Genomic DNA, 23,307 nt, shown 5'->3' with positions numbered 1-23,307 from the left:
ACGCAAACGAAACATTCCTGCCAGATTTATAAGTGACGGCAACACATACAGCAGGCTTGTTAATGAACGTCAACCTTGCATGTTCACAGGAACAGCCAATTTACACGTAGTGATGGACACAAATCTAGCTTTAATCCTAAATAATTAGCAGGGTAAGAGTTTTTTAACGTCCCTTTACGCTACGCAGACTCACGTGAGATCTGTTTCAGTGAGGTACTGAAAGTGCCAAAGCAATGCTGTAAAATATGACCGATCTGGATCCTCAGCGCTGTGAACATGTTCGGTAAAGAGAAAAATCAGCACAATATAAATCAACAGAGTGGCAAGTGCATAGACTTTTCCAGCAGGATTTTGCTTTTCCCAGACAGACGCACACTACGGGTCGTCCCATGTGCCTGCGGGTGTGAGAAACTGAGAGAGGGCTTACTGGAATGTAGGAGGGGCACCGACATTTCCACACAGCCAGAGCCAAAAGCAACATGGCATTAGCCCGGTGGGGCAGCAGCATCCCAATCTGCTGTCGCTCAGAAGAGCGCCCAGTCGTACCCTCTCTCTTTCACATGCGCACACACTTTCCTGACATCAGGGTAAATGCTTTTCTGCTGCAACATATTAAAGAGCAACTAATAAGTTCTGTTTTTCATATTTGTTTTCTTTTGCTTACAGGGTTACGACGTCTTAACTTTTTATTTTTTTTATGAACTTGCATTCAAAAAAATGATGTTTTAAGCCAGACAATATTCTGTGTTTTGGCTGAGCCACTGTACTAATAATCTACAAGGTTCAACATTCCCTCACTGTATACATCCACAAACAGGCACATAATCTCAGGAGGGACCTACTGGCTTCTACCATCAAAGTTTAGGGTAGCAGCTAAGCTCAAGTTGGCCAAACAAGCTCAGAAAGCTTTGTATATTGAAGACATGAGTCACTTTACACAGTGTTTATAGAAAAAAGCAGACGAATGTACTGTAATACAAACCAGAGGGAGATTGATGGGATGAGGTTCTGGTTTCTCTGGTAACAGATATGAAGCCAGGCCTCTGGTCAAAATCACAGCACTGCCACAGTAGCTCAGAGTGCGGTCAGACTGTATACACTCTCACACACGCTCTTGCTCAGTCTTTCCGGCTCTGTCCCCACTCTCTCTCTCAGCATGATGAGCCAAAGACGGGCTACTAGAAGGCCAGCACCGACACATGACTGCAGTGATCACAAAAGTCACTAATGCAAGTAGACCCATACTATGTTCTCAAACTTTATGATTCAGTTGCATGGAAGATAAAAGAAGCACATGCTCTGTACCTGTTAGTCTGTATAAACAAGGTGTGGCCTCTTTGCCTCTCAGTAAGTAAGAGCAAAGAAGGTTTCTTTGCACATCAGTTTAAGTAGTTTAAGTGACAGTTTCGAGGCCTCTGTAGCTGAAGAATAGGTAAAGAATGCATGGCCTCTGTAGCTGCTAGTCAGAGTAAAGGAGGTGTAGTCTCTGTAGCTGCTAGTCAGAGTAAAGGAGGTGTAGTCTCTGTAGCTGCTAGTCAGAGTAAAGGAGGTGTAGTCTCTGTAGCTGCTAGTCAGAGTAAAGGAGGTGTAGTCTCTGTGCCCGCTAGTCAGAGTAAAGGAGGTGCAGTCTCTGTGCCTGCTAGTCAGAGTAAACAAGGTGCAGTCTCTGTGCCTGCTAGTCAGAGTAAAGGAGGTGTAGTCTCTGTGCCTGCTAGTCAGAGTAAAGGAGGTGCAGTCTCTGTGCCTGCTAGTCAGAGTAAAGGAGGTGCAGTCTCTGTGCCTGCTAGTCAGAGTAAACGAGGTGCAGTCTCTGTGCCTGCTAGTCAGAGTAAAGGAGGTGTAGTCTCTGTGCCTGCTAGTCAGAGTAAAGGAGGTGTAGTCTCTGTGCCTGCTAGTCAGAGTAAAGGAGGTGTAGTCTCTGTGCCTGCTAGTCAGAGTAAAGGAGGTGCAGTCTCTGTGCCTGCTAGTCAGAGTAAAGGAGGTGCAGTCTCTGTGCCTGCTAGTCAGAGTAAAGGAGGTGCAGTCTCTGTGCCTGCTAGTCAGAGTAAAGGAGGTGCAGTCTCTGTGCCTGCTAGTCAGAGTAAACGAGGTGCAGTCTCTGTGCCTGCTAGTCAGAGTAAACGAGGTGCAGTCTCTGTGCCTGCTAGTCAGAGTAAACGAGGTGCAGTCTCTGTGCCTGCTAGTCAGAGTAAATATCAGTATATCCACAGTGCCTGCCAGTATGAGTAATGGAGGAATAGCCTGAGCCTGTCAGTTTAGTTAACTTTAGGTGGCTTGGCTTGTTTTTACCAATGAAGACGACCTCTGTGCCTGTCTGTGCATGTGAACTGTAGGGGTGCCTGTCAGTTAAAGAGGTGTGGCCCGTGTGGTTGCCAGGCTCATTAAGGGAGGCATGGCTGGGCCGGTCAATACAAGTGGATAAGGTGTGATCTCTGTGCTTGTTATAACTTAGGTCTTTGACAGAAGAACGGCTACTGTTAACCATCATACTGTACTGTACCAAATGCCAGGACTACCAGCTGAAATACTGAGCTGACTTTCAGTGAGGCTTTCCATGTGTTTAACATGTCTTATAATTATTTAACGCTTGCCTAAAATGAGCAGTAGCAGATAGTGACAACTTACTATTAAATAACCTTTTCAAATATCAGCTCAATAACTCTTAAAAGAGCTCTGAATCCTCTTTGTGCCTGTCAGCACCAGAGATTGCACAACTACACAAATCTTTCATAATACTGGATCACATGAATTACTCAGTAGTGCAGCACATCATAACAACTCACAAAGCACAAAGTCTATAACGTTTATAATCTAGAATGGCTTTAAACATTTTATACATACAGTATATTGTGCAGTGTTTTTTTGTTGCCTCAAAAACAGCTACGGACTACAATTCAGACTCAGAGCAGCGCAGTAATGTTTGCGTTCTGGGCTGTCTGCTCCTACTGGCATACCCTTGCATAATGTTTACGTAGCTTCCACCATCTTTGATGTTGAAATCACAAGCCAAGGTTATCAGTTCAGAGCTGCAGAAATTAGATAAACACACTGCCGGTGATTTCAGTCAGCTTGTTTCCTTCCACACACCCCCACATCTCTCTCACACACTCACAACCACAGACTAACAGATGTTTCATAATGGCTCTCCCAGATCTCACGAGCTCGCCTCTATAAACGTTAGGCTGAGGAGCAGTAAAGCTGGAGAAGATATTCGGAGACATCGTGCAACAGCTTGGAACTGTTACCTTTTATGTAGCCTATAAAGAAGTTTTTTAAGTTCCAGATCTACTGTAAATTACATATATTTCCAGCCGCTAAAATATCTGGAGAGATCACAGCTTGAAGTGGAAAAATCTGTGCACAAGGACCGAATCTTCCTAATCAAATTCGCAAGACAATAGCAGCTTGCATCAAAAGATAAATTAGAGCCGCTTGCATAAGTTTTCGTCCCTGCTGAACTTTTCCATATTTCAGAATGTGCCTGATCTTTAAAGTGAAACGGAATTAATTTGGGTTTTAATTGCTAAATAGACAGAAAATATGCAATAATAGTACTGGTGGAAAAAAAAAAATCTTCACAAGTTCTCTACAAAATCTCTACTGACCTTCGGTTGATAGACCCCAGGTTTTGTTTCATAATGCAAACTTTTAACATCCAGTGTGGCACCAATATTACAAAATAGAAAAAACATGGCCTTAATCAGAGGAGGCCATCAACCATAAGTCAGTGACCAGGTAAAGGAGGCACAAGTCAGAGAAGCAACCAAGCAGCCAGGAGTATCTCTCAGTACGATGCTACTGTACCACCACCATGCTTCACTGGGGGGATGGTGTTCTCAGAACGATGATGTAGTGCTGAGTTTCTACCAAACGTAAGTGGAAATTTAAATCTCATCAGACCAGACCATTCTTGATTTTTTTTGCTAAACCTTCAAAAAGACTTTTGGCAAACTCCAAATTCATCACTCTTTCAAGAAGCCCAGCATTGTGGAACGCCCCGACTTCCTCAGGGATGTCCTTTCTGATCTCTCAAGCGCCTCCCAAAGTTACCCTTGTTGCAGGCTAACAGGTTGAAATTTAGTGACAGGATCTCGCTTATCCTGATCTCAAACAGACTTTATCGGCCATGTGGTTTGTGTTATTTTACACTAGAGATATCACCATGTGTACACGCAGAACTGAGATCATTCATGCCCTGACATAAATAAGGAAGTGGTTGAATGAGTGAAAATTTGTGTCATCACTGGTATAGATTCCTCCACGCTCACCTCTGGAGACCCTTAATACCATAAAGCATGACCAGCAGGACGCCAGTGATCGCTCCACACTCGAAGAAAGCATTAAGACCACATTTTAAATTTTATCCAGCTTTAGTCTGCAGAATCTTGGGGCAGTCAAATGTTGGAACAGAAAATTGAAAAGTGTGCCAAGGGCACAGACTCAATCTTTTTTATTTTTTCTGCTTCCTGAGTATTTCAGGCATGCTGGATCAATTTTGCAAGCGTATAAATTTTTTCTCCCCCTACAGACTATACCCTGAATGTGGGCTGGTAGTCGAGTTCGATCAATAACTTGAAAATGAATGGATATTTATCATCATCACCCTTTCTAAGTAACAGGAAAGTGTGTCCCAGGCTGGGTAATGTCTGGTCACTGGCTCCACAGGTTGATTTACAAAACATTAAGTGTTTAAAGTGATTTCTATTTCAATGGTTAGTGAACAAGTCACACAGAGATGTGGCCAGATGCATCCTACAGACATCATCCAGGAAAGTTGACGTGTCGGTGTTTTGTTCTGCATGGACCTGATGTATAAAAAGCGATGATCCAGTTTTAAGTTCCAGTCATTCGGTTGGACAACTTGTATCCAAATGAGTTTTCAAGTTTCGGTCAAGTAAAATAGAGCACAAGGAGATTCTGGATGCACCCCAAGTCAAACAAAACTAAGCAGAGAGTACAGAAGAGCTAATGTTACCTGACTGCAGGTATATTTGGATACAAAAGCTAGTTGAAGGCCAGGGCTTTACTGTTCCATTCAACAACAATCCAAACACAGTCCTTCCTTTGAATGATATTGCTTTTAAACCTGTTTAAACCAAAGAGAAACGTGCAATGCACACAATCAGTTTTGACCCGTAAAGAGATAATACACAAAGTATGAACGGGACGTTAATTATTATAGCTTTCGAGGCTTTGTTTTCACGTTTTGTTTTTTGTTTAGAGAAAATACAAGATCAAGGAATAAATCGATAATGAAAGCTGCCTGTTGAAATAAAATTCTGTGAGGAAATTGAATCTGATATCCGAACATTTCACTTTTAACCACTTTTGATGGACGTCGCTTACAATTTTCTCTCCAGAAGCAATTCGTGAAAAGAAATTTAGAGTTGGAGGAATTTTTAATGGCTTGAAATGATGATTTAGTGAGACAAGGGATGTATTTAAAAAAAAAAAAAAAAAAAAGCCTTTGCTACATTCGCTTTGTAGACATGTCTCCAAGTTTCCAACTCCTTTTGACACATAATAGTGTATTTGTTGATCCCGAAAGCAAAAGTCCCATTTTCTCTACTGAGAAAGAAGGTACCTGGCTTTACCCAGCTGTGCTGGCAGCACTCTGTCTGGCTCTTAGAAAAACGACAGATACTGTACTATTATTCACTCGTAACAAATGTGTACAAAGCAGCAGTTAGCAGGCAACGTGCTAACAGTTTCTTTTTTTTCTTTTCCACAAAGCTCTACTCTGTAAACTACCATGTTAATGATTTTTACTTCTGGCTCGAGGTACATATTTGAAGTTTGAGTTGCTAAACAGACTAATGGATGATTTACTTCATCATGTCGACAAGGAAAGGGGGGGCATTTTTAAGCCTTCAGTTGGAAACACAACAGCCTGCCAAATGAGGAAGGTTTCTTGGATACCAAACCACTATCACCTCATAAACGTTGCTTATTAATACAAGACTTTAGCCTCCTTGGTTACACGTCTTGGTGGCCTCATGGAACGGTTTTACCCACATTTAAACGCCGAAGGCACTGGAGCGTGAGAGGGCTCGTTAGCGGTTGTTGGGTTTAAACAGCAATTTATAAAAAGAGTGAAAAACTGAAAATGCTCCTGCTTATGTTCGAAGTAAAAATACTAAATAGACAGGCATGACCTGACAAAAAAGGCTCGTCGAGCCCGAGTTAGCCGCGCTGAACTTCCAGTGACTCCCAGAGCAGAGCATGAACATCCATCCCAGAAAGAATAACAGGTCTTCTAGCTCATTTAATAGATGCACACAGTGAGGATAATCCAGCCAAACAAAGAAGAGCAGAGCCGGACAGCAGGAGTGCAGATCGAGGCCAGAGGAGGGAGCGAGTTCATGTACAGAGACAAACTCCGGCTCCAGAGCGATGTGGTCACGCTGGTTTTCCTCCACATCGTAAAATGGCCCAAAATGCTCACTTTGAACTGCTTTGTTCACCCACACATGCCAGGCTTTGTGCTCTTTAGATGCAGCAAGTATATGGAGCTGTACTTTAAAGGAAAAATCTATTCCGTATGACTTAAATAACAAATTTTATCATCAATATCTGCAAAAGACTTAAGTTTCCTTTTTTTTTAGGTTAAAGATCTTTTAACTCTCACTACTTCACACACAATGCCACTGGACTACCTGCTCTCAAATCGACATGGCGGCTCACAGCATCGATAATTAAACAAAGCAGCACATCCTGAGAGAGTTATTTCCTTTAGCTCGATCAGCACACATACAGAGACGCAGGTGTCCATGTTTCTCCCCCAGGTTATAGCTCAAACACACAAAGGTCAACAATGACATAGTTCAGGTTCCCAGTTCAACTAAAGGCAGCGTTAATCCTTGCTTAACGTCTACCATAAAAGGGCGATGCGGCGGCACTTTAGTGTTTTAACCTGTCCAGGTCTTTCACCAGCTCATTTTACTTAAATTGTACAGCCTTTAAAGACTTCAGCTTACTACTGCTTACTTAATGTCTGACCACCAAATCAGCACCGGAATCTCTAGGCACAAATCTCATATGTTAATAACAACATTACACATTAACTTTCACAGCCAAAAAAACTCCAGGAGATAGAAGAGAAGAATTTCACATGTACCTTAAAAGTTTACCTTCACCTGCATTTCAGCTGCGATCAGCAGCTTTGGGCTTCATGCTCTGCTCTCTATCATGTACACAACAGGATGTTTCTTGCTGAAAAAAATCAGCACCGTGTACAACGAAATCTTACCACCTGAACATTTTAACGTGAACCTAACAGAACAACCATATATTCGGATAAAAAAATAGAGCAAAAGAAATAGCAGACCCTCGTGGCTAACAAAACACCACCAAACCTCAAGGAACGTTGGGAAAGTCAGGAAAGAAAAAAAAAAACAGTGGGAAGCGCTTGTGGTCTGAACGAATGGAAGAAATCAATGCGGCATTGCTGAATTGACAAAAGCAGGTACAAATTTTGGTTTCAGAGGTGGGAGAAGGGGGTCTGGCCGAGACAGACGGGAGTCTGTTTAACTCATTTTGCACTGTCCAAGAGAACACAGTAATATTATTTCAACACTGCATGACGATTTTAAGTGCTAAGCTCTCGGAAATAAATAAATTAATAAATAAAAAATCCGGGGGAATTTTACAGTATTTGGATTCGATCCCATAACATAATATAATATAACAAAACATAACTGTTTGTCTGAATGACCAAGACCTCAAAAATGTATCAAGGCAAAGCCTCAGTGTGACTGAATTTATGGCATACGTTACATCCTGAAGATTACCGGCATATGTACAACGCTGCAGTTTTACACTCCATTAGATGAAATGTCTCTTTAGTCCTTCCAGATTTTTTTTTTTTTTTAAAAAACCCCAATAAATAAAGATTTATAGCACTTGAATTAACAAGGTCCCTATACCGGATGAAAGATTTGTATCTCTTCCCTTTCGCTGCACTGATGCATGCAAAGCAGATCTGAATGTTCGAAGTATAGAAGCATGATTTATTTGATACTATTCAAATGCTATAGCACATTACAAGCTCACACTATGAATTCACAAATGCTCCATGAGCAGGCTATAAAAAAAACAAACAAAAAAAAAAAAGGCTTTTCCGCGTCGCAGCCGTATATCTGTATACACGCGAGCGCACGACATCCAGTCAGTAGTCAGACGCTTTATTAAGGACTTATGAATAATCGTGTGGATGGCCCCTGAGCTGCAGTGTTCTGGATGATTTCTAATGCTTTACTAACACTGCTCAAATGGCTCTCTGGGACCTTCGAGCAAACTCGACAGTCTTCTAAATGTAATGTTATTTTAATAATAAACCTGCGATGGGTTGGAAGAGCAAACTGATATTCGGTTGATAGCGGCTCAGGATTGATGGTTCGCGCAGATCGTTTGACAAATGCTTGACAGCTACGAAAACGCATTAAGAACTTTAATGAGACATTCCAGAGTTATTGCTCCACATTCCCCTTTGTCTCAATTTCCTTCCCAAAAGCCCAGAACTCCAGAATGAGAGCCTGTGAGTTTTTCTGAGCCCACTTGGCTTCTGAATAAGGGCCAGGCTTTTACTTTTTTTTTACTCTAATGCACTGCTGCCCATAAACAGATCCCATTAATTATGGCAGCCAACACTAACACTAGTGAAACTGTCTCAGTTCTTGAGAACCGATTTGGTACCACGGCCTCCTTCACTGGGCATTATATCACGTAAGGATCCGTGAGAAAACAATTAATTTATTACATTTTCTTTTTATACCTTTCTTTGTACAGTACCTATTTAGAAAATAACTACTCTTTGCAACCACGATGAACAGAAAAGCATCTCTTCATGTCACAATCTTCATGTTAGCTCTAGCTTCTGTCCTCTCTCATTAACAAGGTGTTAACTGCCTTTGCTGGATATTTTTTGTTTTCCCTTCCAACTCAAGAGACTACAGTGCATGAAAAATCGCAGCAGATTCGCAGACAAAGTCAAACATGAACACAATTTTATTTTATTTCCCCTTTACGATACTTGATTTTTTTTTGCCTTAACTGAAGATCTTGACTTGTACCTGCATGATTTCATGAACTGCACTGCTGCTAATGAGCAAATAATATGTAGTGCAAATCAGATAGGAAAACATATCAGAACTTTTCACAGCACTGAAATTCTAACAGTAACTCCAGCGTGGCAGAGACGGCAGAGCAAACAGATTCGATGAGCACTAGAGCGAGCTGAAATGAGAAGGAGCGCTCAAACCCAAACATCATGATTGCATTACATCCTGCATGCCCAGAGAAGAGGCCCTCTGAGGGAAAGGCACGGCAGAGAGCGCTCTGTTAACTAAACAACTCTTTCCACCGCCTGCTGCACAACCATCACATTCCCACAATTACAGATCTTATCTTTGTTATGGGGAATATTCCTGACACTCACTGACATGAGAGTACTGAAATAAACACGGCGTACGACTCTGGCTGGGGTGATGCAGCAAAAATGGAGCAGAACTATAAATTTATGGCCCATAAGTCAGTACATTAAGAGTAATGTACTGACTGATGTTCAGATAACTCTAGAGTTAAATTAGGTGAAAAAAAAAGGTTGTGATAAATTCTTCAGGGGTTAATTAACTTGACTTCACACTGAAAATATGATGCATATAATGTTTCAATTAAAAAGTGTAGAAAGTAATGAGGAAAAGAAAAGTATTAAACAAGTTCTGTAAATAAAATATTTTCTCCTATTGATTTTCTGATCGTTTTGTTTTGTGTGGATCTGTTTTGAAACATTTACATAATTTGGCAGACGCCCTTATCCAGAGGGACTTACATTATCTCATTTTTATGCAGCGGAGCAATTGAGGGTTAAGGGCCTTGCTCAGGGGCAGCTTGGTGGACCTGGGATCGAACTCACAACCTTCCGATCGGTAGCCCAACACCATAACCACTAGGCCACCATATGCCCCAACTCATTATCAAGGGTGCCAATATTTCTAAATCTACCGTTCCACATTCTGTATACTGTACCTCTGCAGGGTGAGGCTCAAGTTGCCCGTGCAGGCTTTGATCTTGTTCTGAGCCTCCAGGTGAGTCATGGTGTCTGTGGCGATGCCGTCGATGGACAGCACGACATCTCCGACGCTGATCCTCGCCATGGCGGCTTTTCCTCCATCGGTCAACTGCATGAGAAAAGGAAACACACACAGATGAGAGACGAAAAGCAACATTGCTGCAGAAATCCCTACTGCTCTTTGAAAGGTCTTGTGAGTTCTTCTTGGCTTCTGACTGCAGAAAAAAAATCAGACAGTAATTTGTCTAAGCTGGACAAGCACACTGCTTTCGATTGACGGCTCTTGTTTTGTTTTTTTTTGTTTTTTTTTACTTCCATCATGCAGCGGTTAGCTTAAAAATAGCTCAGAATAACACCACAGGAGTCGTTTCCATTAGGACGACACGAGGGAGGTCTCTGAGCTAGAAACAAAAAGCATGTAATAGAAAGTTAATATTTACATGATAGGAAGCAAAAACAACTCCAACTCTTGTCTGATTTTTATTTTATTTTTTTCAGGCATGAAAATGACCCAAATACCAACGTCCACTTTGCCGATAGCGCTGTGACATACTACATTGAGGAGAAGAATTACAGCTGGAATTTATTAAGGTGTAAATATAATGGTGCATCTCACTGCTCAGAGATTTAGAGATGCGATACAGCCGGCTGGGTTATCAGTTACCCGACACCCAATTATACTGGAGAAGATCCTGAACCTTGGTAGCTTTTGGACCACTTGCTGAGATGAGAGGATGAAACAAACCTAAACTGCAGTCATTTAAGTTTATACAGTCATGTACAAGCGGGTCGGCAATTACATCTGATAGCAAGCTATATTTTTCATCAACAATATTATTATCATCATCATCATCATCAGGTTGTTTGATTGACGCTACAGCCGAACAACCACTGGCTTTTCCCCACAGCATACACAGCAGTGCATCACGCTACAAACTGCTTCAAAATAAATAAATAAATAATGGCACTGGAATTACTTCTAACTCTGGTGTCATTGAATTTTATTCGGTGAAGAATCTACATGGATTTCCTGTCCAAAATCTATACACAGAAGTTCATATAAGCAAAGAGAATCTCCTGAGTCTGAGGCAGGTAGAGATTCAAGTCAGCATGAGTCACGGTGGCTTGCTATTTAAATAGTCACCTTGCAACCTATAAATCAGTCGTTCTCAAAAGCAAAATAATAATGTATTATGTAAAATACGTTGGAGTATATAATCTACTCCTGCCTATTTTGTAATCTGTCAAAGCAAAGCACGGTCACGTAACACACCGTAATCAAGCTATTGCTATGACGAGAGCTTCCACTACCTCGGACGTGTCGCTTGGACGAGGATCGTCCTGATGTGGCCGCGGTGCTTGGCTAATGGTTTACCTCAAAATCCTCAATGCTTAACTTGAAGAGAACGTGTTTAGTGAACACAAACTTCGGCTGTATTTGCGTTGAAATTACTTGCAATTAAATGAATTACATCTTGCTTTCAAAACCAAGCCCACTAGAAAAACAAGGGAAATATTTCCAGTTATGACCTGCTTGTGGAAGAGAGCGGGCTTTTGAGACTCGTCTGAACAGCAGCTCTGTTGCAAGTTATTATTTCAAAGAATGGCACTTCAATTATTTTTACACTCTTGATCCAAGTTATGGGGTGGTGTAAAGCATTTTCCAGAGGGACGTCTTCTTTATGAAACAAACTTAATCCAGTTGGTCAGAAAAGCAGAAACGCACCTGTATCCCAGCTCATTCCTTTCACACAGGCCAGTGAAGTCCAATGCATGAAGTTTATTATGTAAATAATTAAAATTCCTAGGAATAAAAATAAACAATGTGGTTATGTGATGTCTATCTGCTCTAGATATGGCATGTACTCGGAATGACAGCAGCTCTTGTGCTCCTGCGTCATCCTTCTGTTATGAACAGCCTGACTGCATGGCTCTGGATTGATCAGAATGCACTTCCTACTCTACACTTCTTCCATGACATGAAACACAGATCTCAGATCAGCATTTTAAAGTCTAGGATGCTAGACTGGATCCTGTAGATGTGCCTGGACAGGGAGACCTCTGTTGAAACCACGGTTTCAGGTCGACTCAGGCCCAGGTGTTCCCTCGAGGCATTGCGCAAGCATCCATACAGCTTGTAAATCAATTCCCGTTCGTCCGTCCCCTGTGCGGCGGCTCTCCTCTCCTCCTTCTCACGTTCTGTGCTCGCGTTCAGGCTTGTAGCTATAAAATGAACATGGATACAGACAAGGCAGGCTGGCTGGCAGGATTGGATTCGGTTCAGTTCACCCAAACAAGCGAGGGTATGAAAGTTCTTGAAACAAAAGTCAAAACAAATGTCAGGCTTTTTTAAAAATCACTTAATCCAAATGCAAAAAAAAAAAAGCAACACCAAAAAAAAACCACAGACTGTATGGCACACAGCACTCGATGACAAAGTTGATTAAAATGAACAAGAATATTACAGGGATGTTGGAAGGCCCTGAATACAGCAGAAAATAAAGGAAGGACTAAAGGATAAGCTTCACTACATTGACCCAGTTTTAACTTATAGAGGAAAAAAGCAAGTGAAAAAGGAAGTAGACAGGAGAGAGTGTTATTATTCCAGGGCTTCTGCAAAAACACTTCCACTTTTTGTTTCATTATCATGTGGATTTTAAGGACCCAATTAGTTTCAGTCAGCTAACATGCACACGTTCACACACACACACACACACACACAATGTGGTTATCAGAGCTGAACTCATTGAGTGACATAACTGCGGTCTGCCTAGTAGGCTTAATTGGGCACTAAAAAGAGAGCAGGAGGCGGAGCTGGTGGTGCTGATAAACGTAGCCACCCTGAGTCTTAGTGGTGCCAGTGAACAGCTTTATTTATAGCACGTGGTTATCAGGCTCCGTGCTCACGCCAGGAACGCATTATGGTTAGCTCTGCAGGACTCGGGTCAACGAGAGGGTCAATAGGAGGAGGGTAAAGTTCAGGAAAAGGCACTCAGCAGGAAGAGCAACTCCAGCTTGTGAAATATGCCTCGTTGTCCAATTTCGACATTACTCCCTAGACACCTTTGAGTCAGAGTCAGACACTTTCAACAAAGCTACAGCTTCTTGAATACAAATCGTCACAAAGATTGCTCACTAGACTTTTGCCCAGAAGCAATGAGTCACAAGTTTAACTATGACAACATGACTACAAGGGTGGAGCAGGTGCGAACAGCCCCCAGACACCCTACGGCAAAAAGGTCTATTCATAAGGTCAGGGGAAATAGTTGAACCCTCCCCACAGATGGAAAACACACACATGCACATGGGCAGTCACGATTCCCAGGAGTCTTGTTTTTATACATACTATAAACCTCAGCCTTGCCTCACATAAATACAAACCTTAAATTAAACAGCACGTCTTCACTTACACACCGATTACATAATTTTAACAACCCCAAACCCCTTCAATTAAACTTTTATCTGGATGTGAAAAGATATTTCAAGCAAGATGTCATATAAACCATATTCAAGGTTCCTCCGATTCCAAGCAATCAAATTTTCCATTTTAAGGCTGAGGAATGGTGTCTTCTCCCGGGTCCTTTGGTGTGAAAATGTTTCAGTGCCACTGTGATTCATCTCAAATGAAAGCAAAGAGAAATTTTATTTGTTTAATTTGGTATAAAAGCGACCAAACACTTCTTGTTACATGTGTTTGGCAGCTGGAAATGGCAGAATGGATGAGACACTTCCCCCCTTTTTCCACTCCGTAGACATTGACCGCAGTGCATAAACCGTGCCGGTGGAGAGGCGTGCCCTGGCGTGTTACTTTTGTGCAGCGCAGTAAATGTTAATGGACGGTTGTTCCACTCACAGAGCACCCCAGATTTTCTCCTTTTATAGATGTCTGAGAATGTTTTGTGCCACATCACCCACACCTCTAATCACGAAAGGAGACGGCATCACGCGGCACTTCTCTGCACTGAGAGCGAACACTGAGCACACTGTAACGAAGCCTTATCGTCCATCGGGACACCCAGGACCTAAACAAACTGAGCTTATCTGTGTCTCACATCAGAACTTGTCCTCTTAATACACAAGACTCAGCACTTTTTCCTCTCTCTAAGTGCCATGACGATGCACAAACACCAACACTGTATGTCTGATTAAACATCGTTCCACCGTAGGAAAACTTTAGAACTCTGCTGCACATCCTTTATGACGTTTCTACCACCATATAAGGCTACAACGATGGTAGAGAGAAATAAAAACACAAGCCACATTGGAACAACTGTAATTGCACAAATAAAACATTATGGAACACCAATTATGGGCTCTTTTTCACCCAAACTAACTTTTAATCCATGTTCTTCTCCACAATTTAGGGCAAACAGGAACAAAAAAACTCTGCACTGTGTTTAATGGATCGTGGAGGGTTTGATATCTTTTGTACACTTTTCTGGCCACAGGTTTCACGTTTGGACTACTGAAAACGGACTGTTGTTTGTCGTCTATAAACGGCCTTATGCTCCATCCGTAAGAGATTCTGAGTTCAAATCCCTATAATGTCATATTCTCTCTCGGTAACCATGGGTATTGATGAGGTCATGTATGAGGAAGATGATGGATTTTAATTTCCTGTGTGTGTGTGTATGTGTGTGTGTGTGTGTGTGTGTGTGTGTGTGTGTGTGTGTTCCTCTGCAGTGTGACACAGCAATTCAAAAAGATGCAGTTAACTTGCTTAACTGTTAGCTGGCTTTTTGGTCATGATTGACAGGTGAACACCAAAAGCCTGCTGCAAAAATTGAGCTTGACTTGCAGGACTAATTAATTGATTACTTCCCTCAGTCAGGTCTAATCAGAGCTAAATTGTGTCCTTACTGAAATCACACCGCATTAGGTTTGGCTTGGAGGTAGCCCAAGACCACCTCATACAAGCAGTCTAAGAGCAGCTGTTTTGGTCCGTACTCAAGGGCTTAGGTCAAACAAACTAAAACGGTCTCCAGCGTATGTGCAGCCACCCTCAAAAAAGGAAAGATAATGGATACTAAAACAGATGAACTCAACCGGTCTCTGTTCCAACATGGACATCAGCCAGCTGTCTCATCATGTTGCTTTTTTTAAATTCAATTTAAAAAATAAAAATAAAATAAAGATTTAAAAGATAATAATAAAAAAACACAAAAATATAAATAGATAGATAGATAGATAGATAGATAGATAGATAGATAGATAGATAGATAGATAGATAGATAGATAGATAGATAGATAGATAGATAGATAGATAGAAATGAAATTCCTATTAACAAAGCTCACTGAATAACACACAGCACTCTAGACAACCAAAGAGTGTAAAGTGTATATTTTAAATTGGAACCAAACCACATTTAAGCCACTTAAACACACATTGCTAAAGCATGTAGGTACTTTAGGATGTTCATCAAGCATAACGAGAACTTCCAGTACAATTTAGCCATCACATTGATGGCGTAACCGCTATACATCATGTGTACGCAGATGTCAGATCTTCAAAAGGGCACCTAGAAATCCCGAAAATGAGAAGTATTGAGCTCTTGACAGGTATGAGTTAAAGACTGTTTTAGAATCCCACTCCCATCCTCTACCACATAAGATATGATTTAATCAACTTAACTGCTGTCTAACAAAAACAAGAGCGTGATTTAAACCACCACGATGGTTTATTACTCCAAATTTCCTTGACATTGGATCCTAGCTCCGACTCACCCGTAATCCCTAGTGCGATTAATTATTGTCTGCTTCTGTAAAGTTCAATAACAGGCAGTACTGGTGAGTGATCCAAGCTTTGATGGGTTTACCAAAATTTCTGTTTAACCTGGCTAAAATGGATGAGAAAAATACAGGGGAAAAAAGACAAAAACATGGCTGTGTGTGTGGCTCGTTGCCTCCCTTTTCTAAAAATCACAAGACAGACAATAAGCGCAAAATGGCTGAAAAATTACAACCGCAACTTAGTTGTGACACAATATAGCTTGGAGGTCTTGAAGGGTTTAGCAGGAGGATAAAGAAAGAGCTTGACTGCACAAGCTGAATAGGAATGACGGAGGTTTTCCCATGAGGCACCTCACATGGTGCGTGGGTCACGGCTGCGATTCTGTCAGCAGCTGATTTCTGGAATTGCATTTTTATAGCATCTAGACACAGAAGACGATTGTGAAAGTCCTCTGGCTTGTGTGTTAAAGAGACTCGCAAGCTCCTTATATGGAGCAAAGTGAGCGTCCTGAGCCAGTTGTCTCTCTGAGAGAGACATTGTGTCATCCTGGACCGAGCTTATGTAAGAACGACGAAGCACGTAGGGTGGTGCTGATATACTCATCAGATCTTCTCTCAAAAGAAAAAGGTTACATCACATCAAGGAAGTCGGCCAGATGGCGCGAGATTTTTACTCCTGTTGTGGGACGTGTGATGGAGAGAAAATTGAAATGAATCTTATTCACGCACTTTGCTTTTTTTCTGGTTTGTTCATCTTATTTTTTTAAAAAGAGACATCAGATTTGTTTTTATCCCAAGGAACCTACAGCAAATGCACATTTTGTGATCCAGCTGCATCGGTGTGAAAAAAGGCAGCACAGTGAGTGTTGTTTAAGTGAACAGAAACACCTTAGTAAAAAAAGCCCAAACATTTCTCCATTCTGGTCCTTTTGCATTTCTTCTATGCGTCTTCCTGCCTGTGATCGCTTCAGTTAAACCGGTGAAGCGCATGTACACGACGACCCAGTGAAACTTTAAAGAAAAGAAAAAGTCCGCTTCCATGGCAACGCAAACAAAACAGAGCATTCCACGGTCTGAAGGAAGCCAGCTCTAAAAGCACAGCCTGGTGGAGGCAAACCAGTCATTGCCCTCTGAGGCACCGAGGTCAAACAACCACCTGATCGCCATGTGGTACTGTGATGAAGCAAAACCACTAAACACTACTGCAACTGATTGGGTGTGCATATATAGGATGCTTTAATCAAAATCATGTGTGTGTGTGTGTGTGTGTGTGTCTGAGTCATTCTTTCAACATTCTACTTTGCAACAGATGTCAGTTACTCCAACGTTGGGTACACTTGTGGAAAACTGGCCATTTTCCGTTGTCAACAGGACGCGTGCATGCTCGGGTTAATGAGCGAGACAGGAATGTGAATACCTATTGCGAGAAGGACATTTCTTAAATTCCTTCCAGGAAGGCGAAATAAAAAACCATCTTCCCCTCCTTATTCTCTCCTTATTACCTTCCTAATTAGTGCTTTTACAGGGATTCAAGGCTGGGCAAAGGGTTTTTGATCTCCGAACAGACAAAACAAAATAAAATCATGCCATTCTGCTATGTACTGTATTTTGCATGACCTGTGAATTAAATTTCTGACAATGAGCCTCATTTATCAAACTGGAAACAAATGGAATTAATTTGTGAATTGTTAGCAGGGGCATTTACGCAAAGTTTAGGAAACTAATAGGGTAACTTGATCGATCGGCTTCAAAACGTAATCAGCGATGAGTTGCTGTTGGAGTCAACAACACAAGCACAAATACTGTACACTGTAATCACCGAAATAAAGTGGGGTTGTTGTTTTTTTGCTCTTTTTCTCTTATACCATAGCAATTTATTTAATATTTTTTATTTAACAAAGAATGGCACATGATACTCACGGTTAGATTTTATGTTGTGAACAACGGTTAGCTCCTAAACACGCTTACTGTATAAACCAGAAAGCACAAAAAGATTTTCCCCATGAGGAAAAACACACCGACAAACACTGGAGACTCCTTCCAAAAAAAAATAAAACATTTTGTAAATCCCGTGCCGTGTTCGTCATGTTACTATAGAAACGATAACGTGACAAACCTCTGATGCGAATTAGGACTGAAACGACGGTCAAAGCTGCTTGTTATAGAAAATCAATCAGCATCGTCTAAGCAACCAGAGCTGACAATTGGAAAGCATTTATCCTTCATCGTTCTTCACAGCACTGATGTGAAGACGTGGACATTTGTTCCGAGTTCGCTCTAAACATCTGTTCGTGACCCAGTCGGCAAATGAACTCCAGAGGTCTTCCTTATATGCCAAATTTCCGTTGTTGACATCTTGCCATCCGACCCACCGTCTTGGCCTTTTAACACAGTGCTGTTTGTCAAACAACCCAAAAAGTAGTCAACATGGCAAATGGAGTATATCAAAAAAAGAAAAGAAAAAAATAGAGGCACTGAGGGGTGATGGATGGACTTTTACTTGGCAACCTTGCCATGTTACTGATTAAAACCAGATGAACATGGTGCTGAAATGTTTCGCTGGTAATTTAAGGACCCGCATTGGAGTTCACGGGAGTTTGAACTTATTCTAGTCCAAAATGTAAAGAAGCACTACTCTACCTTAAAAGCTGACATTTTATTACCTGCACCTGCCTTGTACTATTTTATCACCAACCATATAGTTGCGTTTTGTTACTTACTGAACCCCATCCAAAATCCTGTTACCAAGACGAGCTGCAAGAAAAGATGCGCCGTCTGTCTCGTCGGCCAAATTGCTGCTTACCGTAAAAACAGGTGGTCTTCGGTTTACACCAAAAAGTTTTCCTTGGAAATCACACTGAATTTCCTTGGGGTGTAAATGTGTTGATAAGTGTGTCAGTGTGTAAATCAGTGAAAAATGAGCGTGCAAGGGCTGTAGTGTTGTTGCACTGGGATTTAGAACTCCCAATACTATAGTCGATTAATAGCTGTATAATATCCACACACACACACTAACACAAAGCACATTAAAATCAGGCATCTGATCAACCTGGATATTTCACTGTCAACCTGACTGACCGCAGTGCCAGTCGTAATAAACCGACACTTTCTGAAGTGCGCACGGCTCGAGTCTCACCGCCGGAACGCACGACCGATCGCGGGCTTGTGAAGAAACGCAGCTATGAATCTTTCTGCACTTCTAGAATAAACAGACCGCATGAACCGAAGTTCTCCTGAGAGAAAGCACATCTGAGAGCAATTTGAGCGATCCTCTCATGGTCTATTCATTATCAGCTATAGCGTTTTCAGCTGGATACGAGCCTTGATAATCAGTGTAGCCTTTTTTTTTGGTAGTTGTTCAGCTGAATACTGAAAGGGATTTAAATAAACAAACAAACAAACAAACAAATAAATAAATAAATAATCCACTCATGACAAATCCTACGCCAATGGAACGTCAAAGAGTTTCAAGAAAGCCATATTTTTCTCCCGAATTCTACTTAGCTTGGATACGACCGAAATAATTTTCCCTTAACAGTTTTGTGGGAAGTGGAACCTTCCAATTTCATCTTGAAGTACATCTTTCATGTTTGCCACAGGACTACGGTTAAAAGCTAAGACTACAGTAGGTTAAACGGTTGGATGCAGCCTGTGCCATTTGAGTAAGTAACAAGCACTTAATATGCCCATGTCTTTGGGAAAATTCAGCTCATTTCTAGAAATAATTTTGACGGGGCATAATGTAGACGTTTATAAGTTGCATTAGCATCTTAAACAGTTCTTCGGACTGCAGGGCTTCCTTACAATCCAGCGGTAATTTTGAGCAGTCGAGTCTAATGCAGAGTTGGAAATAACCGGTGCGGTTTCTCCACATGTCGGTCTAATAATCAACCCCAAAAGTATTTTGCCCTCAAAAAGGCAGTTAAGGAACCGTCTCAAAAACATCTGTGCACTTTAATACCGAAGCCACAGCGCCCTTTGGCAACATGCTGCGAGATGTGCCTGATCCGTGCTGCCCGTGCCGACTTCGTGACCCCCGACCCCTCCAAAATGTGCACACAACCGCACACATCCACCCTAATGCATGATGGCTGTACCAAACGTCCCCAGAGATAACATACTTCTACAACATTAACCAGATTTAGATTTCTCAGCTTTACGCAAGGAATAAACCACTTGTACAATGTTATAATGAAAAGTTAAAAAAAAGTTTTAAAATCTCCCCACCCCCAAAAAATTCCTTGGAATACTTCAGTAAAATACTCTAGTCTCACAAAGTTAGCTGGGATTTCGAGACTGATACGACCCAAAAGCCACTGGAAACCATTCAAGGTCTTCTTGTTCTTTTTAACTAAGTTGCATAACGTGGTATTATTGTTCTGAATGGATTTGTTCCACACAGTCACCCCCAGACAGTGTGTGTGTGTGTGTGTGTGTGTGTGTGTGTGTGTGTGTGTGTGAGTGAGAGAGAGAGAAAGAGAGAGAGTGTGTGTTCTCTTTAATCATGTGGATGCAGTATAAAAGCATTCCAGCCATATGAGAGACCAGAAAAAGAGGTGAGGGGGAACAAGCACCAGTCGGGAAATACAGGCTGGAGCTAAAATTAGCTCATATTTATTCAGTGTTGGGTTCAAATATCCAGCTGAAAGAAAGCTAGAAAAAATGGGATGGTATAAAAGGTTGGAGGGGTTATAGAACCTATAGATTATCAACCACAAAAGCCCTCCAGACACTGGGAAACTCTATCCATGCTTGTGGAAGAAGTGGCTTTTTATCTACGACTATAATTAACGATCCTCACAAATGGGCAAGAGCAGGGCTGGGACAGATAGTGCTATCGAGTGTTCCTGAAAAGCGGTGATTGTGATTAATGTGATAGAGGGAGACGGCGCAAGACACCCGTTTCCTTCCTCTCCTAATCGCCACCAACGCACAGCTGTCAAGTATTGTTTAACACAAAAAAAAAAAGCCTGTTTCATCCTGCCAAAACTGAGCTTCGATATCCAACCACAGTATGATCTGGTCCTGCAGGCTGGTTAGCAACGGTGTGTAACAGTCCTGGAAAAAAGTACAAGCCCTGACCAGACACAGACTGCTGAAAGACATGCTAGAATATCTGTGTGTAATAAGGACACCATACTAAACCCTCCCCCTTCTGTAAAGATGCCAAAGAAAGCAACATTTTGAATTTGTATTGTGTTTGTAACTTGGAATATAACAGCAAATATGAGGGATGATAAAAACAAGGGCATTGAACTTACAACATAATTCAATCTGTATACAAATTAAAAATGAATCATTATCCCAGTCCATTGGACCATATCTGAAAATATGCTAATTATCAGCCTCCTAAATTGCATCGTTGTGATTTGGGCCGTATCGTAATCTATTCTAATCAATCTGCGTCAACAGAAGGAATACAGTACATATTTATGTCCGAGATCAAATTCGACATCGATCTGTACTTTACTTTCAAAGAAAGAAGAAAAACACCCAGCCCAGAAAGGTCAGCAGACATCCTGTAGCTGTGCAAAAGCAGCGTCATGCTGCAGGCCTTGAAAAGCACCCTGCTCACAAGAATAGTGAACATTCCTCAGCTGACAAAGAGCGTTTTAAAATAGAGCGCTGCTGTCGGTGGAGAGATTTTCACATCATTTCTAATAGATCTTAATGGAAGTTAAATGAATATGGAAATGTTTACGCCAAGGCAACGACCACTAAAGCATGTGCACGTCTGCATAAGGATCTATTCTGGTCAGGGTTAAGGGCTGTTTATCTTGTTCACTCCTGGTGTCCAAGCTCTGTAATACTGGAACAAGCCTGACACCAGAGTCAGCTTCAGAACACATCAATAAATAAATCAGTCGTAAGTATCTGTAAAAAGCATACGGATAAAAGTCTTTATAAGGAGGTATAAAAAGTCTAAAAGATGAAATTCCTTCCTCATCCATCCTTCTTCATCCATCTGCCAATCTTCCTCATACTATGAACTGAAACATCATTTCCAGACTTCCGTTCTAGTCATAGCACCTGTTTTTTTTCTGGTCTTTTTTCCCTCATAAAGCTGTCAGGAAGTCTGAGTCTCGGCTCTCGTCCTCTCCCTAGTCAGGACACGTCAACTGTGGCCTCTCCATCAGGGACGTCCAGCAACCTGCCTCCATCAGTTACTTTATAAACTAAACAGCGCTTTCGGGATCCAGGCCTGGCTTGGAGAACTGGGAAACAAAGAGAGCTCTGTGGTGCTTGAACTCGTGGACGCAACAGTGTTTTGCTGCAGCTCCAAGAGCAACAGAGGCAGCTGTCTCGGTCCACCTCGGACTGCGTGGCTCCCGCTCGGGATGGGATAAGCAGCAGTGGGAGTAGTGTCGAAGAATACAGAGTGTTTTTGCTTTTCCATTGGACGCGGTTTAGCAAATGAACTGAAATACCCAAAAGCGCCACCCACTGAGTTGCAACCTTACAATTAATTTACCCGCGTGTCATGCAACAAATTGGGATGAATCCGGTAACGGCTTTCAATTCACTGTCCTTTCCGCCGACATATTGCACAACTACGTTAGTTTGCTGTATAATGAAACAATATAATATTTATATTGTAGTAAAATTAAAGTAAAAAGACACTTTGCAGTAGATCTGAAATTCTGTACTCTCTCCCGAGTGGTGCAACAGAAAACAAGTCACCCTTTTCCCGAGAGATTGCAAGTTTGAACTTGATTGCAAGTGAGAAGAACCTGCACTCTCAGCATGTGGACACCTGAGCTTTGAACATCTAAATCCAAAATTAAATCAAAAGCCATGGCTGTTCGGGCTTTTCCTTAAATTTTAGACCAGGGTCATAGGGATTTGTCCTCGTTCAATCAACAACAGAACTTGAGGTCAGGCAACGATGGTCTGGAATGATGCCAAAAGTGATCATCCTGAAAGGGTTGAATGGAATCGAGGTCATGACAAGTTCTTACAAACCAGACATGTCTTAATGGAGCACTTTTTTATGCCACGGCATACAAAGACAGCCTAGACAACTAGAGTTTTGAAATTTGCAGCAACAGCCTGAGAAGAAGTCACATGTGTGTGTGTGTGTTATGGTCCACATACTTTTAGCCAAACAGCCTAGTTCAGGCTCGTTAACAAAAACATGCACAGCGGTGGTAACTCTAAGATCTAAGAAACTCTACCCTGAGAAGGAAACGCAAGGTTGTCCTACACAAATATTTCCGTTACATGAAAGCGGTCTGATTCTACTGAATGAGTCGTTTCTTTCGGTGGAATTTATTCACGTCTATCACTCGTCGACAACAAATACCCTCTGGAGAACTCCTCCTACTGTACCCTGTAGCATTATATGCTGGGAAATCGACACATGTACTCACTCAGCTGTGTCATGCTGATTGTTGATCAAATACTTAGTCTGCAGATTATGAAGCAGAAGGAAGGTAGTGACTATTTCTCTGTAGACTCCGACGACCAAGAATGAGTCAACTGACCACACATTGACTCATACGGCGATC

At 41.7% G+C, this 23,307-nt stretch overlaps 1 protein-coding gene across 3 annotated transcripts in view; it reads right to left on the bottom strand.

Moving 5' to 3' along the window:
• pdlim5b (PDZ and LIM domain 5b) overlaps positions 1-23,307 on the bottom strand; it is a 54,379-nt gene that overhangs the window by 23,404 nt on the left and 7,668 nt on the right. For all 3 annotated transcript variants that reach the window (XM_027139434.2, XM_047804527.1, XM_047804528.1), the window contains one exon: positions 10,027-10,178. In XM_027139434.2, coding sequence (XP_026995235.2) covers positions 10,027-10,178 — 152 coding nt within the window. The remainder of the gene's footprint in view (positions 1-10,026; positions 10,179-23,307) is intronic.

Source organism: Tachysurus fulvidraco, chromosome 20 (genome assembly GCF_022655615.1).
Source record: "Tachysurus fulvidraco isolate hzauxx_2018 chromosome 20, HZAU_PFXX_2.0, whole genome shotgun sequence".
NCBI lineage: Eukaryota > Metazoa > Chordata > Actinopteri > Siluriformes > Bagridae > Tachysurus > Tachysurus fulvidraco.
The sequence above is the reverse complement of the archived record's forward strand: the minus strand, read 5'-3'. Positions and strand labels throughout refer to the sequence as shown.